The 17,500-nt window shown below is 49.7% G+C and overlaps 2 protein-coding genes across 3 annotated transcripts in view; one reads left to right on the plus strand and one right to left on the minus strand.

The window, feature by feature from the left end:
• The first annotated feature begins 5,757 nt into the window (after nt 1-5,757).
• Nucleotides 5,758-14,760, plus strand: LOC133362336 (baculoviral IAP repeat-containing protein 7-like). The gene is made up of 9 exons (XM_061581266.1): nt 5,758-5,838; nt 7,179-7,879; nt 9,024-9,201; nt 10,455-10,554; nt 11,139-11,220; nt 12,721-12,772; nt 12,973-13,179; nt 13,903-13,959; nt 14,567-14,760. Exons 2-9 carry the CDS (start codon nt 7,205-7,207, stop codon nt 14,758-14,760), a joined length of 1,545 nt encoding a protein of 514 aa, XP_061437250.1. The 5' UTR covers nt 5,758-5,838; nt 7,179-7,204.
• Nucleotides 14,761-15,966: 1,206 nt separating this feature from the next.
• The window catches only part of LOC133362337 (gastrula zinc finger protein XlCGF62.1-like), a 5,438-nt gene continuing 3,904 nt past the window's right edge, over nt 15,967-17,500 (minus strand). For both annotated transcript variants that reach the window (XM_061581267.1, XM_061581268.1), the window contains one exon: nt 15,967-17,500. This exon is cut by the window's right edge and continues 751 nt beyond it. In XM_061581267.1, the coding sequence (XP_061437251.1) occupies nt 17,447-17,500 (54 nt within the window). In that variant the 3' untranslated portion in view covers nt 15,967-17,446.

A 17,500-nucleotide genomic window follows, 5' to 3' on the forward strand; every position in this document is an offset into this window, starting at 1 on the left:
GGGCCTGTCACGTTGGCTCGGTGCCATCGGGAGAGTCAGGGGAAGTGACGTGGCAAGAGGCGGGGGGGGCCATGCTCGGGAAGGGAACAAGGATGCGGGGCCTTGGGACAGTGTGGACGGTGAGTGTGGGGCTCGCATGGTGCACGGCAGAGGTCGCAAACGGGTTATTCCTTACCCGTACCGGCCGCACCAGGTCGCAATGGGTACCCGTACCCGTACCCCGGCCGGTGACGGGTACGGGTAGCCGTTCCCCAGCCGTACCGTACCCTACCGGAAATGAGTGACAAAACGGTGACTCACCATTGACTCACGGCCTACCCGTACCCTACCCGAAATGAGTGACAAACGGTGACTCACCAGTGACTCACGGCCTACCCGTACCCTACGCGAAATGAGTGACAAACGGTGACTCACCAGTGACTCACGGCCTACCCGTACCCTACCCGAAATGAGTGACAAACGGTGACTCACCAGTGACTCACGGCCTACCCGTACCCTACGCGAAATGAGTGACAAACGGTGACTCACCAGTGCTCACGGCCTACCCGTACCCTACCGGAAATGACAAACGGTGACTCACCAGTGACTCACGGCCTACCCGTACCTACCCGAAATGAGTGACAAACGGTGACTCACAGTGACTCACGGCATACCCGTACCTACGCGAAATGAGTGACAAACGGGACTCACCAGTGACTCACTGCCTACCCGTACCCTACCCGAAATGAGTGACAAACGGTGACTCACCAGTGACTCACGGCCTACCCGTACCCTACGCGAAATGAGTGACAAACGGTGACTCCACCAGTGACTCACCGGCTACCCGTACCCGTACCCTACGCGAAATGAGTGACAAACGGTGACTCACCAGTGACTCACGGCCTACCCGTACCGGCCGCACCAGAGTCACAAACGGGTACCCCGGCTACCCTTACCCGGCCTGGTACGGGTAGCGGGTATCGGGTAGGGTACGGTATCGGGTACCCGGTTGCGACATCTTGTGCACGGTCACGCCGGTGGGAGCCGAGAGTGTTGAGGCTCCGGGCGTGAAGAATCGTCCCTCCCTCTCGTTGGGGTGTAGAATAGCCTTGCGTAGCTGTTACTGTCAAGTAAATAAAGTGTGGTGCCTCCCATCCCAGCGTGTGCCTCGTCAGACACGCGTTACACAAGGGATCGGCTGACCGGGTGGTCAACGCCAACCACTCGCATCGGCACACTCGCAGGCCAATGGCAATTTTCTGGATCGGACTGCAGAAGGTCGGATCGCACCACTAGGAGCTGGCAACAAGCAACAGCGGTCGTGGTGGGTGGATGATTTTTATTATGAACGGGTGTTGATTTACCTTGCGTCAACTCCATCATCAACATCATTAACATCGTCGCTCTTTAACTCTGTGTCTCTATGTGGGATATCTCCCTGTCTCTTTCCCCATGCCTCTCTCTATCTATCTTTCTGTGTGGCCATGTATCTCTATGTCTCTCTCCCCATGTCTCTCTCTATCTTTTCTGTGTGGCCATGTATCTCTCTGTCTCTCGGGTCTCTGTGTCTCTCTGTGTCTCTCTCTCTCTCTGTCTCTCTGGGCATGTCTCTCCTCTGTCCTCTGGTGTCCTCTCCTCTCTGTGTCTCTCTGTGTCTGTCTCTCTCTCTGTGTCTGTCTCTCTGTGTCTCTCTGTCTGTCTCTCTGTAGTTCTCCCCATCTCTTTCCCCATGTCTCTCCGTCTCCAACTCTCTCTGTGTTTCTCCGTGTCTCTCTCTGTCTCCTTGTCTGTGTCTATCTCGCTTTTGGGTTGAGCAATCGATGTCCCGCAGAGGGCGGTGGAAATGATAAAACAATATTTTTTTACAATGAACATGAAGTAACTACATTTGAACATCCCGACATCGAGTTACAGTTTGTAAATTAATTCTCAAATGACGATTCTCGCGACGCGTCAGCACATGGCGCATACACGCACAATCGTCGTGTACGGCAAACGAATGACCAATCCTCTTCAAGTCAAAATATTAAAATATGATCGCCCGTGAAGAACCAACGGTGAACGAGCAGTTAGCGATGAACCCCCCGGCAACGTGGCTCAGTGGGAAAGGGGGCCAGGTTCAATCCCTGATTGGGGTCGTGACTCAGCCCATCATCATCATCATCACAACTAAAGTGAGGGAAGTGAACCTGCAGTGCACCACAGCCACCTCGCTCCGTTCCTCTCACACATCCCACCCTCTCTCCCTCTCTCCTTCATTTCTACCCCCCGCCTCCCCCGCTCACCCTTTCCTTTCATCACCCGATGTCCATCTCATTCTCTACCTCCATCCCTCTCCTGCCCTCCCTATCCCTCACGGTTCCTAAACGGAACGATTCTCCCCCAAAATCTCAACAGACCCCTCTCCCTCCCCCTCTCCACCCCCTCTCCCTGTCCACCCCCTCTCCCTCCCTCCCCCTATCCACCCCCTCTCCCTCCCTCCCCCTCTCCCACTCTCCCTCCCTCCCTCCCCCTCTCCACCCCCTCTCCCTCACGGTTCCTAAACGGAACGATTCTCCCCAAAATCTCAACAGACCCCTCTCCCTCCCTCCCTCTCCACCCCCTCTGCCTCCCTCTCCCTGTCCACCCCCTCTCCCACTCTCCCCCTCTCCACCCCCTCCCTCCCCCTCCCCTCCCTCCCCCCCTCTCCCACCCCCCTCCTCCCCCTCTCCACCCTCCCCCTCCCCGGCTGGCAATATCCTCCCCACAAGTCCGAGTGCCCCTCTCTCTCCCCGCCGGTCCCTTATCGGCACGACCCTTCCCGGCAGCCCCACGGCGCCCACGGCCTCAGCGATCCGCCGCAACCATCGTCTCTGCTCCGCCACCTCTGGCCGCCCCCCCTCCACGTCCCGCCGGCCGCCCTCTCTCGCCCTCCCCGCCGCTCGCCTCATCGCCTCCATCGCCCTCCGCACCTCCCTGTCGAGCGACCTCTCGTTGTCCCTCGCGATCGCATCGTTCCTTGTCCGCCAGTCGCCGACCCTCCGATCGGCCCGCCTCGTCGTGCCCGCCTCTCTGGCCCACGCAGGCCTCCTGCCCGCCGCGAGCCTCTCTCTCCCCACCGCCACTCGTCCCGCCGTGGCATTCAGCGGCCTGCCGGGTCTCTCCGCGTCGGGCACCGCCATCTCCATGTCACTCCCGCTGGGCACCGTCCAGCTCACCGACCTCTGCACAGGAACCTCTCTCCGCCACTGGAGCCCGTCTGCGGTCAGCATCTCTCGGGCCTCCTCCCTGCCGCGTCCTCTCCTCGCTGCTCCTCCTCCTGCTCCTCCCCTCACTCCCCTCTCCATGGCTCTTCTCTGGATGTCACAACCATCGCCATCATCATCAGAACACACAGATACACGCACAGATACATACACACGCACACACACAGATACACGCACAGATACACGCACACACACACACACACAGATACAACAACAACCGCCATTCGCCACTAAGTGGCGGTGACGTCACCACGACGCTTGTGCCAGGCCAAGTGCACCTTGAGGTCATGTGAAGTGTCGAACGCCCGCTGGCAGGAGGTCACGGGGCAGACCCAGGTGCCACGGGTCGACTGACCGAGATGACTGGCTGATGCACCACCTGTGCCCCCTACTGTATTAACTTGCTGTGCTTTAGCCACCCGGCACTCCGCTCGTTGTTGTGAGCGTCGCTCCTCCGCCCTCCGTTGTTGTTGGAGGGCGACTGCCTCCAACTGCCCAGTAGCGTCCTTCACGAGCCTCCTCCACTGAGGCCGATCTTGACACCGCTGGTACCAGTCATCGGCAAGTCCACTCAGCTCCACGTCCTCCTGTACCACATCACTCCATCTCTTCTCCAGCCCGTGCCGCGCCCGTTTAGCCCCCTCAATCCGGCCGAACAAAAGCTGTTTAGGCATGCGGTGGCTGGGCATGCGGGCTACATGACCCAGCCAACGCAGCCTTGCCTGCCGGAGGAGCTCACTGATGGGACTTTGCCCAGATCTTTCAAGGACTTGTGAGCTCCTCACACAATCCAGCCTGGTTAAACCCAGGATGGATCGTAGGCAGGCCAGCCTAAATGTTTCCAACCGGCGAAGATGCTCCACTAGGGGGGTCCACGTTTCGCAAGCGTAGAGAAGGGAGGGAATGACCGGGGCCGAAAAGACCTGAAGCTTCGTGCGGAGCGACAGACCAGGTAGCTTCCACACAGCGTTACGCAACCGATGAAAAGATATTGCCGCTCGACTGATTCGGAGTGAGACCTCTGCTGATAAACTGGAGCCGGTCATAAGCACACTGCCCAAGTATGGGAAACTCTCCACTCTCTCCACAACTGCCCCATCACCAATTGGGAGTTGTGGGGGTGGAGTGTCCGATGGTACAAAATACCCAGGCAGGTGCTTAGTTTTGGTGGGGCTGATGGTAAGGCCCCACCTCTTAGTGGCACGCTCCAGTCTCAGCAGCAGCGTCTCCAACTCCTCTTCTGAATGAGCAGCTATTACCAAATCATCGGCATACATAACGTGGTTGACCAATAGGGAGCCATCCCTTGATCGCACCCGGGCATCGATCAGCCTCCCATTATATCTGTACCAAATGGAAATTCCCCCGGTACAGCTATTGAAGGCTTCACGAACTACGCGGTCAAAATAGATGTTAAATAATGTGGGAGCCAGAGGACATCCCTGTCGCACCCCAAGGTGTACAGGGAAAGGCTCCGACTCCCGGCCACGTAGTTTTACCCGGGCCCGCACACAGATACACACACACAGATACACACACACAGATACACACACACAGATACACGCACACACAGATACACACACACAAATACACGCACACACACAGATACACACAGCTGTATGTTAATTAAAAAGTCACTTTAATAAACACCCCACCCCACATCTCTCCCCCACATCTCTCACCTCCCTCTCCCCCCATCTCTCTCCCCCCCCCATCTCCCCTCCATCTCTCACCTCTCTCCCCCATCTCCCCCTCATCCCTCCCCCCCATCTCCCCCCCCCCCATCTCTCTCCCCCATCTCCCCCCTCCCATCTCTCCCCCCCATCTCTCACCTATCTCTCCCCCATCTCCCCCATCTCACTCACCCACCCACTTACTCACCCACACGCTCACTCACCCGCTCACCCACTCACTCACTCCCCCACCCACTCACTCACTCACTCCCCCACCCACTCACTCACCCACTCACCCACCCACCCACCCGCTCACTCACCCGCTCACCCACCCACCCACCCACTCACCCACCCGCTCACTCACCCGCTCACTCACCCACCCACTCACTCACCCACTCCCCCACCCACTCACCCACCCACTCACCCACTCACTCCCCCACTCACTCACTCACCCACTCACCCACCCACTCACTCACTCCCCACTCACTCACTCACTCCCCCACCCACTCACTCACCCACTCACCCACCCACTCACTCACTCCCCCACTCACTCACTCACCCACCCACCCGCTCACTCACCCGCTCACTCACCCACCCACTCACTCACCCACTCACCCACCCACTCACTCACTCCCCCACTCACTCACTCACTCCCCCACCCACTCACTCACCCACCCACTCACCCACTCACTCATCCACTCAGAAGACCAGAATCCACCGCGTCTTCCGGAAGATGTCTACTGCCACTGAAACAACAACGGGCGGCAGAGACTTCGGGAAATTCCCAGCGACTCGTGAAGGAAATCGTGAGACGAGAAGAGAGAGACGATAGACCTCGCTGGGAGGTGTAACAACAACAACAGCAGCAGCAGCAGAAACAACAACCACAACAACAACAGTCCCACGTGTGCACACACACGGACATCGACGCTTCGCTCAGCGTGAGTTTGGGCCTAGTGGGTCGCACACGTGGATAGAGCCTGGGGCGGGCCTAGACCTGCACGGTGTTGGTGTGGTGTGTGTGTGACTGTGTGTGTGACTGTGTGTGTCTGTGTGTGTGACTGTGTGTGTGACTGTGTGTGACTGTGTGTGTCTGTGTGTGACTGTGTGTGTGACTGTGTGTCTGTGTGTGTGACTGTGTGTGTCTGTGTGTGACTGTGTGGTGTGTGACTGTGTGTGTGTGGTGTGTGACTGTGTGGGTCTGTGTGTGTGACTGTGTGTGTGTCTGTGTGTGTGACTATGTGTGTCTGTGTGTGTGACTGTGTGTGTGACTGTGTGTGGTGTGTGTGACTGTGTGTGTGTGGTGTGTGTGACTGTGTGTGTCTGTGTGTGTGACTGTGTGTGTCTGTGTGTGTGACTGTGTGTGTCTGTGTGTGTGTCTGTGTGTGTGACTGTGTGTGTCTGTGTGTGTGACTGTGTGTGTGTCACTGTGTGTGTGGTGTGTCTGTGTGTGTGACTGTGTGACTGTGTGTGTGACTGTGTGGGTCTGTGTGTGTGACTGTGTGACTGTGTGTGTGACTGTGTGTCTGTGTGTGACTGTGTGTGTGTGGTGTGTGACTGTGTGGGTCTGTGTGTGTGACTGTGTGTGTGTCTGTGTCAAGATCGGCCTCAGTGGAGGAGGCTCGTGAAGGACGCTACTGGGCAGTTGGAGGCAGTCGCCCTCCAACAACAACGGAGGGCGGAGGAGCGACGCTCACAACAACGAGCGGAGCGCCGGGTGGCTAAAGCACAGCAAGTTGGTACAGTAGGGGGCACAGGTGGTGCATCAGCCAGTCATCTCGGTCATCTCGGTCAGTCGACCAGTGGCACCTGGGTCTGCCCCGTGACCTCCTGCCAGCGGGCTTTCGACACTTCACGTGGCCTCAAGGTGCACTTGGCCTGGCACAAGCATCGTGGTGACGTCACCGCCACTTAGTGGCGAATGGCGGTTGTTGTTGTTGTTGTTGTCTGTGTCAAATGAGGTTCCAATGGTGTAAATACTTACCCCGAGCTCTCATACTCTGATGGTGCGTTGTCTTTGAGTTGTGCGCCATTTGGTGTCATCTGGTCCAACCCATGTGAGACTAGGCTCTAAGGAAAGCTGTCTCGGGTGTGGACCAATCAATTTCAAGGACAGTGCATACATTATCAGAGTTATGTTCTTTTGTTTGCATTATGACTGCATGTATTGTGGTCTATGCAAACATGACTCCTTGTAAAAAAGGTGTCAGTTTTGTTGCCAGATAGAAGGGTAAAAAACCAATTATCATATCTGTTTTAATTACTTGTTTTCCATGTTTAGGAGTTCTCAAAGTGAAGAAAGGAGGCATGGCATTTTCCATCGACGACCTTTCAAAACGCATGTATCGCCTTGGCCGGTTTGTCAATTGCCCATCAAACTTAGAGCCACTGATACAGGACCTGGTCAAAGCTGGATTTTTCTACACTGGAAAGGAAGACAAGGTGGAATGCTTCTCGTGCAAAGGAGTGATCGGTAATTGGAAGTCAGGTGACTCGGCCATTGCAAAGCATTTGCACAGTTTTCCAAATTGTACATTTGCTCGGTCGCTGGCACAAGCTACAGATGCTCAGACCTCCGCTGGAGCATCTGTACCAAGACATGTGGTGGCGGCTACCAACAACGCATTCGAAATCACCCATCATCACTCTCTGAACGAACCACCTCTGCAAAACTCTCCAACTTCCTTGCCACACGTGGAGGCAGGGGCACCATCGAATTCAGAGATGCGCGTCGAAGCAAACAGGCTGCTGTCATTCTCCACGTGGCCAGAGTCATCTCCTGTCCGGCCGGCGGACTTGGCACGGGCCGGACTGTACTACTTGGGTCCCAGCGACCGGGTGAGGTGCTTCTATTGCTGCGGCGTCATGTCTCACTGGGAGGAGGGAGATGTCCCTGTCAAGGAGCACGAGCGACATTTCTCCACCTGTGCTTTCGTGATGGGCTGCAGCGACACCGGTAACATCCCACTCGCTCAGGCCCAGGTGGGTGTTGCTAAATGGTCTTGTGGATGTCTTCTTCTTTTTGGTTCTTTCGGTAAAGTCACCACGTGGAAGGAAAATAATAAAATAATAAAAAATTTAACATAATGAAATAATTCTCACGACGTTTCGGCCACAACGCAAGCATCCGTCCTCAGGTGAAGAGCAGGTCTGTCGGGAAGACAGCGTCTGAATGAAACACCACCAGGCTTGGCAGCGTATATTTAAGCTGGGTTGGAGGGGGAAGAGCGCCTTGACAAAATAATTTGCATATCAAGAGGAATTTAGCATATTTATGTGGATGCTTCTCAATTATTGAATGTGTTTGCCTATAACCATATTCTCTGCGTTATAAGATGCACTATCTTTCCTGTACTTAAAAGCAATACGTTGAGGGTGCATTTTGTAATTATGTATGTGGCCTTTATTTCTGCCATGGCCACTTGAATCATGTGTAACCAGATCTCAATACCTTCATTGGCACCGGGCACGGTCAATACCTTACTTTGCATTACCCAGGATGGCTTTTACATTTATCCTTCAAAATGACCACGACATTTGGGGCATGTCTTGCTTTGTGTTTATAGGCACCCTACTGATTTTTTATAACTCTTTTCCCAACAGGTCAGTGAATATTGTGATAGCCATGCCTCCGTACCTTACAGAGGAGAGTGATAAACGCATTTCTCCATACTATGTAGTGGGGTTTTTATAAGGGGATCACCCTGTACTTTGTTGAATCTAGATGACATTTCTAGATTTGAAGCTTTCGTGACTGCAAGGATTCATATTCTTGGGTTTTTTCGGTAAAGTCACGTAGGTAAAAAATAAAATAAAAATCACGACGTTTCGGAGGCAACACAAGCCTCCGTCTTCAGGTGGAACCGTCACAGCACGCTTGCTGTATCAAGTGAAAAAAATAAAATAAAAACAGCTATCGTGCTGTGACGGTTCCATCTGAAGACGGAGGCTTGTGTTGCCTCCGAAACGTCGTGATTTTTATTTTAATGAAAAAATTTTACCTACGTGACTTTACCGAAAAAACCCAAGAATCTAGATGACATTTCTTGACAAAAAGTACTGAACGTCAAGAAGAACGTTACATTTGATGAGTAATTCTGTTCTTTTTCGGGTGCTTTTCTAGCAGGCCTCATTTTTGCCGGACACTCAAAGCCGTGCGCGTTCTGCATCTCCTATGGCGAGGACACGGGCCAGAAATCCAAAAATGCATTTGATGGTGGCCCGGCTTGCAACCTACCAGGCCTGGCCATCCACTGCCAATGTAGCTGCCCATTCACTCGCAGTCGCTGGCTTCTATTACACCGGTATGGCAAGAACATTCTCTGTGAGGTGTAAATGTATGGTCCTAACCTTTTTTTTTAAACCAAAGGTCAAGACCCCCTTCCCTGCCAGCAAACAGCGCTACCCGCCATAGCGACCCATTCCATGTTATTACATCACCCTCCCCCCCCCTGTGAAAAAAAACAGCCGTCCCGGCTGACCTCCACACCTCGCGTAGCAGGACAATGAACACAACAACAGCAGCAGCAACCATCGTCCCACTCGCGAGCTAATTAACAATAACAATTAATAACCGGAACGATAAAAAAATAATCGCGTACGCACGCCAATAACCCGGCCACCAAGAATATACAAAACGACCGTCAGCATGCCGCAGCCTGTGAACACGGGAAGGACCTCGGTTCAAGCGACAGCCACGGCCCGGCTCGCGTCTGCAACTACCCGCCAGACGGTGTTGGAGTAAACAGGACGACGGGAAGGGGTGGGTTATTTGAACCGAACAGTTTTGGAACGGGTCCTCGTCGCCGAGCCCCCAGGCGGGGCAAGAATGGGCTTCCTGGCAGAGGTCGCAACCGGGTACCCGATACCTGTACCCTACCCGATACCCGTACCCTACCCGATACCCGGCTACCCGTACCCGGCCGGGTACGGGTAGCCGTTTGCGACCCTGGTGCGGCCTGGTATGGGTACGGGTAGGCCGCGAGTCACTGGTGAGTCACCGTTTGTTACTCATTTCCCAACGTCTTGTCTCTTCTCACAATTCAAGTTCCTAGAATCAACCCACCCGCGCCTGCAACATGGCTTCATCCCAGAGGTCGCAATCGGGTACCCATCCTCGTATCCTCCCCGATACCCGGCCCGGGTACGGGTAGCCAGGTATCGGGTAGGGTAAGGGTACCCATTTGCGACCCTGGTGCGGCCGGGTACGGGTAAGGAATCAAAAGCAGTTTGCGACCTCTGCTTCCTGGGGATGACTGTCAAATGGCCCAACGGGTGCCGCCCCTCCCGGGAAGAAGATGGAACGGGGAGGAGAAGAAGCGGGCGGCGGTCGTTCTGTCCTCTCTGGCTCGCCTGTGGACGGCGCCGCTGGCGGTCCCACGGCAGAGGTCGCAAACGGGTTTTGATTCCTTACCCATACCCGTACCCGGCCGCACCAGGGTCGCAAACGGGTACCCGTACCCGGCCGGGTACGGGTAGCCGGGTATCGGGTAGGGTACGGGTATCGGGTACCCGGTTGCGACCTCTGGTACAGCAATAACGTGTGCGTGTTCGTTAGGTGATGGAGACAGTGTGAAGTGCTTCCACTGTGACGGTGGCTTACGCAGCTGGGAACGAGGAGACAACCCTTGGTATGAACATGGCAAGTGGTTTCCCAGGTAACGCACTCAGCACCTGCTGATGTCACCTGCTGTGCGGTGACGTCAGTACCAGATGGACACCATTGGAACCTCATTTGCCAGTAAAAAATATGATAATTGTTTTTTTTACCCTTCTATCTGACAACAAAACTGACATCTTTTAAAAAAAACAATTATATTTTGCTACTGGCAAATGAGGTTCCAAAGGTGTAAATGCTTACCCCGAGCTCTCATACTCTGTCTTTGAGTTGTGCGCCTTTTGGTGTCATCTGGTCCAACCCATGTGAGACTAGGCTCTAAGGAAAGCTGTCTCGGGTGTGGACCAATCAACTTCAAGGACAGTGCGTACATTATCAGAGTTGTGTTTTTTTTTGCATTATGACTGCAGGTATTGTGGTCTATGCAAACATGACTCCTTGTAGAAAAGGTGTCAGTTTTGTTGCCAGATAGAAGGGTAAAAAAACAATTACCAGATAGACACTTCACATACTCGAGCAACACGATGGCTGTCAGAGCTGACAAGGGGCTTGAAGTGAACACACTTTGATGTTGAATCGCAAATGACGACTGCTTTGCTGACATCTCTGCTATGTTCTCTACAGATGTGCATTTCTTTTACAACAGAAGGGTGAAGCTTTCGTTAATGAAATAATGATGCAGCATCCACGGTTGTCAGAACTTATGGTAATGTACACTTGTTTTGTTGAGTATTATATAATGTACTTACATTAAAAACACAGTTCCCGTTGGCCTTAAATGTAGTAAAAATACATTTGTCTGAGCCAACTTTCGTTTCTTGTAGTTGATGTAGATTTATGTTTATACGGTATTTAAAAAAATGTTTTAGGTGATTGGGTTTGCTCTGAATTCTGTTTGTTATTTTGAAGCTTTTGGTGTGTCATTGTTTTGCGCTGATTTCAATTTATTCATTCGGTTCTGATTTCTATTGGCTTCGATGTATGTCATTTACGCGATTGCTTTTGTCATTTTGGTGACCTAGGCCAATGAGTTCTCAGCTGTTAAACAAAATAGACTAAAGTTAAACTAAGCAGTACCTTTAGTAAAACTTCCCTCCCTTTATTACTGCTAATCCTACATAATACACTACGAGCACAATATGACTTTGAGACCCCCTACCGCCTACACATTCCACAAGGAGTGACTCACCCCATGTCTGCATTTGTTATCATGCTAAATTCCCCTGTTGATATGTAAACTCCTTTGTCAAGGCGCTCTCCTCCTCCCACCCAGCTTAAATACCCTGCCAAGCTTAGCGGTGTTCATTAGGACGCTGTCTTTCCGACAGCTGTTCTTCACCTGAGGACGGCTGCTTGCATTGTGGCCGAAACGCCGTGAGAATGTTATTGTTTTATTTTTATTATTTTATTATTTCCCTTGTACGTGACTTTACCGAAAGAACCAAGAATATTAAACTAAGCATGTGTAACGGGTTCCGGAGACACTTGTAGAGGTAACTTCTTTATTACAATACAACACTCCAACCTTTCAACTCTCCAACAGTCCTGATACTCTGTTACAGCCTAGGTACACAGCCTAGCTACACAGCCTAGATACTCTACTCTGGCTACGCTCTGGAAGGTCGTAGTGTCGGGAGTTCCAGAGTCCCACCACTGGCTCTCACAGCATCCCAGGGTCTTCCGATGGCTGGTCGTGGGTCTTGGGTCTTGAGTTACAACTGGGCCCCGATCGTCCAGGGAGCTCTCCTTTTATGCCTAGTCCAACGAGGGGTGGGGCCGTGTGCGCCACCAGACATCCCACAGAGCACACACAGCCCCCCCCCCGTTGGCGGCGCCCAGGGGATTAAGCGCCTGGGAACTCAACGCCTGGCGCCCAGAGGCTTAAGCGTCTGGACCCCCTGGGAACCCAGCGCCTGGCGCCCAGAGGCTTAAGCGTCTGGACTCGCCTGGGATCCCAGAGCCCCCAGCAGCCCCTCCCTTCTTATGTCACTACACATGCAACAGAAATGCTGTAAATCACTCAGTGTAAGAATATACAATATTTGGTTGGTTACCAATATGCTTCATTGTAAATAGAGCCGAGAATAACGGGCAAAGTTGTGATTTTTACTTTTAGAAAGCATGGCTTGTACCATTTATATATATTTTTATTTGTGTAACACCAGTGATCCAAATGCTTTTAATTGACAAGATCCTGCTTTTTTAGGATGAGGTATTCAGACAGAGATCACAGAATGCAGCAGCACAAGATGTGAATGGTAAGGTGATATATTTTTGTACACAACAGGATTGTCATGTTTTTATATTCATTTGTGCCAAAATGTGTACATCTGTGCATCTCACAAGGCTATCCTTACAACACATTTGAACTCTTTATCCAAAGTGCACGTTTAATGTTTGGTCGTTTTTTTTAAATCCGCTAATTGCATGTTTTTGCAAGCGTCGTCTTTGCGTGCAGGCATCGGCTGCGCTGATGAGACCTTGATGAAGAGCGATGTGGTCAAGGGTGTGCTTGAGATGGGCTTCCTTGCACCGGTGGTGGAATCTCTGGTGCGCACTCGCTACCTCACTAAGGGGGAGACGTACAGCTCTGTCGTTGAGCTCGTCAAAGACCTGCTTAATGCAGAAGAAGAATCCCCGAAGAAATCCGCAAATTACATTCAGGGTACATACTCAGCAACAGAAACTGAACTTGCAATTTCCATTTGCCTGTAATTTTGTTGCTGATTAAATTGAGGAAAATACGGATAGTCATTGTGTGGTACACATCATAGCAGGCGAACGGGTGTCGTGTTTTTGATTGATCAGATAGGTATGTCAAGGCATAATTGTATTATAGATAACACTGGTCAACAACAACAACAAAAAATTCTGGCCTGGACTTTTGCAGCTGTTCTAGACTAATTCCAGGGTGCTGATTCCAAATCTGATCTCAAATTTGCTCCATCACATCTCATTTTTATGTTATCGGCATACCCCATTTTCATTGATTATACCCGAAATTAACTCTGTCACTTATGATTGCAAGTTGTTGCGAGTCAGTGACTGCTTTAGTGTTAAAATATGGTGCTGTATTTTTAGGATAGTGTGTTGATAATATCATTTTATGTAGATATCCACATCTATTTAATATTTTTCTTCTGCAGTTTTCATTGAAAATGCAATATTTTATATCTCAAAAACCTGACGTGATAGACACAAACTGATGCCAGATTTGGAATCAGCAGCGCCCCAAAATTACATTACAGCCGTTGGAATACCTTATGCCAGAAAAAGTGTGTTGACCAGTGTAATATACCATACTGAAAACCAGTACTCGGCTCAGCTTTATGCGAACATGGTTGTGATTGCCTATGTTGAACGTGCCGTGTGGATGTATCTTCAACAGAACAACAGAAGCCTGCTGCTGCTGCTGCTGAGAAAAAGGAACTAAAAAATGAAGAATGTAAATATTCCATTCCAGAAATTATACAAATACATTCTTTGGTTCTTTCGGTAAAGTCACGTTTAAAGATAAAATAATAAATTGAATAATAGCATAATGCGACGTTTCGATTGCAACACAAGCAATCATCATCAGGTATAAAAGAAATAGCAACACAAATCTCAAGAATTGTTCTCTCTCTGTGTATCTTTGTGATATCTGGCTGCTTATATGTCTGTCTATAGTTTTCTGGTTAGATTTTATGTCGCTATTTCTTTTATACCTGATGATGATTGCTTGTGTTGCAATCGAAACGTCGTAGTATGCTATTATTTAATTTATTATTTTATCCTTATACGTGACTTTACCGAAAGAACCAAAGAATAATTCCTGCAGTCACGAAAGCTCCAAAATTAAGATTATACAAATACATTTATGATGGTTATGTAATTAATCTCGAGAATTGATTTACCAACAATGTAGCCCTGTCATTGGATCGTCGGTATTATTCCAAGTTACTTTACAGTTGCTATTAGTCGTCGTCATTAATATGCACGTAGGCTCTTAATGATCAACCATCGTTTGTGAAAAGCTGAAAGTGTGCGTACTTGTGTGCTCTCCGTGGTAGCGCTGCTGCTGGAACAGGAGCTCAAGCGGCTACAGGAACAGCACACGTGCAAGGTGTGCATGGACAAGGACGTGTCCGTTGTGTTCGTGCCGTGCGGGCATCTCGTCGTGTGTCAGGACTGCGCCGTCTCTCTGGGCAAGTGCCCCATCTGCCGTGCGATTGTCAGAGGGACAATTCGTACGTTTATGTCGTAGGCAGATGGGCAAGTAAAACAATATATACATGGAGACTGTCTCTATGCAATTTATGAATGAAGTGTATTTACATACCTTATCATTTATTACATAATAAAAAAATAAGAAAAATTATAACAATTAAATAGTACAATTCTCACGACGTTTCGGCCACAACGCAAGCAGCCGTCCTCAGGTGAAGAACAGGTCTGTCGGAAAGACAGCATCTGAATGAACACCACCAGGCTTGGCAGCAATATATACGCTGCCAAGCTTGGTGGTGTTCATTCAGACGCTGCAGCATTGTGGCCGAAACGTCGTGAGAATTGTATTATTTTTTTAAATGTAATAAACGATAAGGTATGTTAATACACTTTATTCATAAAAGCATATATATAACGTCGTGAGCATTGTATTTTATTATGTTTTTTTTTATTATTTCCCTTCTACGTGACTTTACCGAAAGAACCAAGAAGATGAATCCCTGCAGTCACGAAAGCTTTAAGTCGAAAAGGTTTCTAAGGTAATTTTGGGGTGCTGATTCCAAATCTGGCATCAGTTTTTGTCTATCACGTGAGGTTTTTGAGATATCAAATATTGCATTTTCAATAAAAACTGCGGAAGAAAAATATTAAATAAATGTGGATATCTACATAAAATGATATTATCAACACACTCTGCTAAAAATACAGCACCATATTTTAACACTAAAGCAGTCACTGACTCGCAACAACTTGCAATCATAAGTGACAGAGTTAACTTCGGGTAAAATCAATGAAAATGGGGTATGCCGATAGCATAAAATGAGATGTGATGGAGCAAATCTGAGATCAGATTTGGAATCGGCAAATTAGTCTAGAACAGCTGCAAAAGTCCAGGCCAGAAAACAAAGTTTGTTTTGTTGTTGACCAGTGTTACTTAACCAAGCCATGGCTGCTTGAGATATATTGCTGCAAATACGTAAATACGGACGATCAAATTGGCCACCCCCAAAGAACAAATTAGAATGTACACCGTAACCCAAGCTATCAAACCATGGGTTGCTGTATCATTTGATATTTCTAGAATTTAGGAGACGCAGATTCCGAATCTCAGGAAGAGTTTATGGTGCATATGCCATTGCTTTGAGGTGCAATTGATATTGTTGGTTTGTTTAAAAATTGTCGATTGACTTTTCCCCCCTTTCAAGACAAATTCTGCACCACGTAATCAGACGGTCAACCCACGCGAAGACAAAATAATGTTGCAGCTGTAAGTAGCAAATACGAACGGTTACGAGCGACGAAAACCACTTCGGTTAACCGTCATAATTCTAAACAGTCGTAATGTTTATTTGTAAAAAATATATAAAAATACAACGAAACTTTTTTTTCCCTAAAATAAAACTCTAAACTAGTGGGTCACTAGTGTAACAAGCAGGCCACGTGACCTCGTGCAAATTGCATTTGTGTTTGCACTGTGGGACAAACCAAATACTCACAAGAAATTTCACGTAAATAAAATATTTAACAAAAACAACTATTTGAACAAACCCCCGTGGCCAAAACTTTGACATTATTTCACGTCTCCCAACCAGCACAGACTTGTTTGCACTGTAGCACCCATCCAAATAAACCCTGAAATGCAAAAACATTTGTACAAATTACTTTTTTTTTCAAACTTTAACGATCACAGCAGAGATTTTCAAAAATGTTCAAGCCATTTTCTCCAATGTTAATAATAGCCAACGTATTCATGCTAAATGCTAAACATTATTACTCTTTTGCAAGCAGAACGATACACAACCCGATACAGCATGTTGTCAACCTACAATTGCATTGGCGATTATTGCTCACGAAGCGCTGTTGAGGACACACGTGTAAATGCGTCGGTTACGTAACATCAGCAGTGACGAATGGAAACGCGATGACGGTGACGACGATGGGAATCTACCGATCGTATCAACGATTACAATCCGGACGGCGAGGATGATGATGATGATGATGATCATGGATCAATGATCCTCACCGTCCCCGGGGCAAAACCTGGGCTGGACACGGCAGCTGCCGGAGTGTCGGGCAGTCCTGCCCATGGGGGTCAGTGGGGGGGCAACTCTTGTTCACACCGAGGCAAAAGTCAATGACACATCAGAGCCCATCCATCAGCTCATTCCAGGCAGGCAGTGACGTCGCATTCCTAGCGAAGGGTCCCCTCGTTGAAGCTCGCTCCGTCGCTCCTTGAATTGAGGCTTGGGGGGGAGCTTGGACAAGTGGCGAGATGAGCGACAAGAGGCCTTAGGGAGTGGTCCACACCATTGTGGCTCCTCCAATAGAAAAACAATGTCCGCTGGTTCAACCGTGACGTGTCAAAGTTCACAACGGTTGACACTTGTACATGTGCCAGAGGTCGCAAGCGGGTTTTGATTCCTTAACAGAAATCAAAGTGTCACCATTGTCAAATACACACTTGACGGTTCTCATCGCAATCGAAGGACCTCGAGGGCGGAAATTACACATTTATTGGCAGGCACCGGTCTCTGCATAGGATGCCTATTCTATTTAGGATGTATAGCAAGGTTGGCTACGTACTGTGCGAAAGAAGTTCAATATACACACATGAGGATTACAATAATCATACGAGAATAACGTGAATAATTTTGTCCGGAATAGCCTCCTTGAGTCTCAAGATATTTGTGTTGAGAATACTGCATTGGGATGCTGCGATGACATTAACAAGTGCCTGGAGAAGCTTCCTGACCCTCACGTTTCACGGTCGTCCCTTC

This window comes from Lethenteron reissneri, unplaced genomic scaffold, assembly GCF_015708825.2.
Source record: "Lethenteron reissneri isolate LAM-NWPU_2019-01 unplaced genomic scaffold, ASM1570882v1 scaffold_1440, whole genome shotgun sequence".
Classification (NCBI taxonomy): Eukaryota; Metazoa; Chordata; class Hyperoartia; order Petromyzontiformes; family Petromyzontidae; genus Lethenteron; species Lethenteron reissneri.

Bases quoted from the DNA above. Each gene is read 5' to 3' on its own strand.
- LOC133362336 (XM_061581266.1), top strand. From the start codon at position 7,205: ATGGCATTTTCCATCGACGACCTTTCAAAACGCATGTATCGCCTTGGC. The intron at 7,880-9,023 runs GTGGGTGTTGCT...CTTTTCTAGCAG, and splicing joins TCCCACTCGCTCAGGCCCAG to GCCTCATTTTTGCCGGACAC. The intron at 13,960-14,566 runs GTAAATATTCCA...TCTCCGTGGTAG, and splicing joins GGAACTAAAAAATGAAGAAT to CGCTGCTGCTGGAACAGGAG.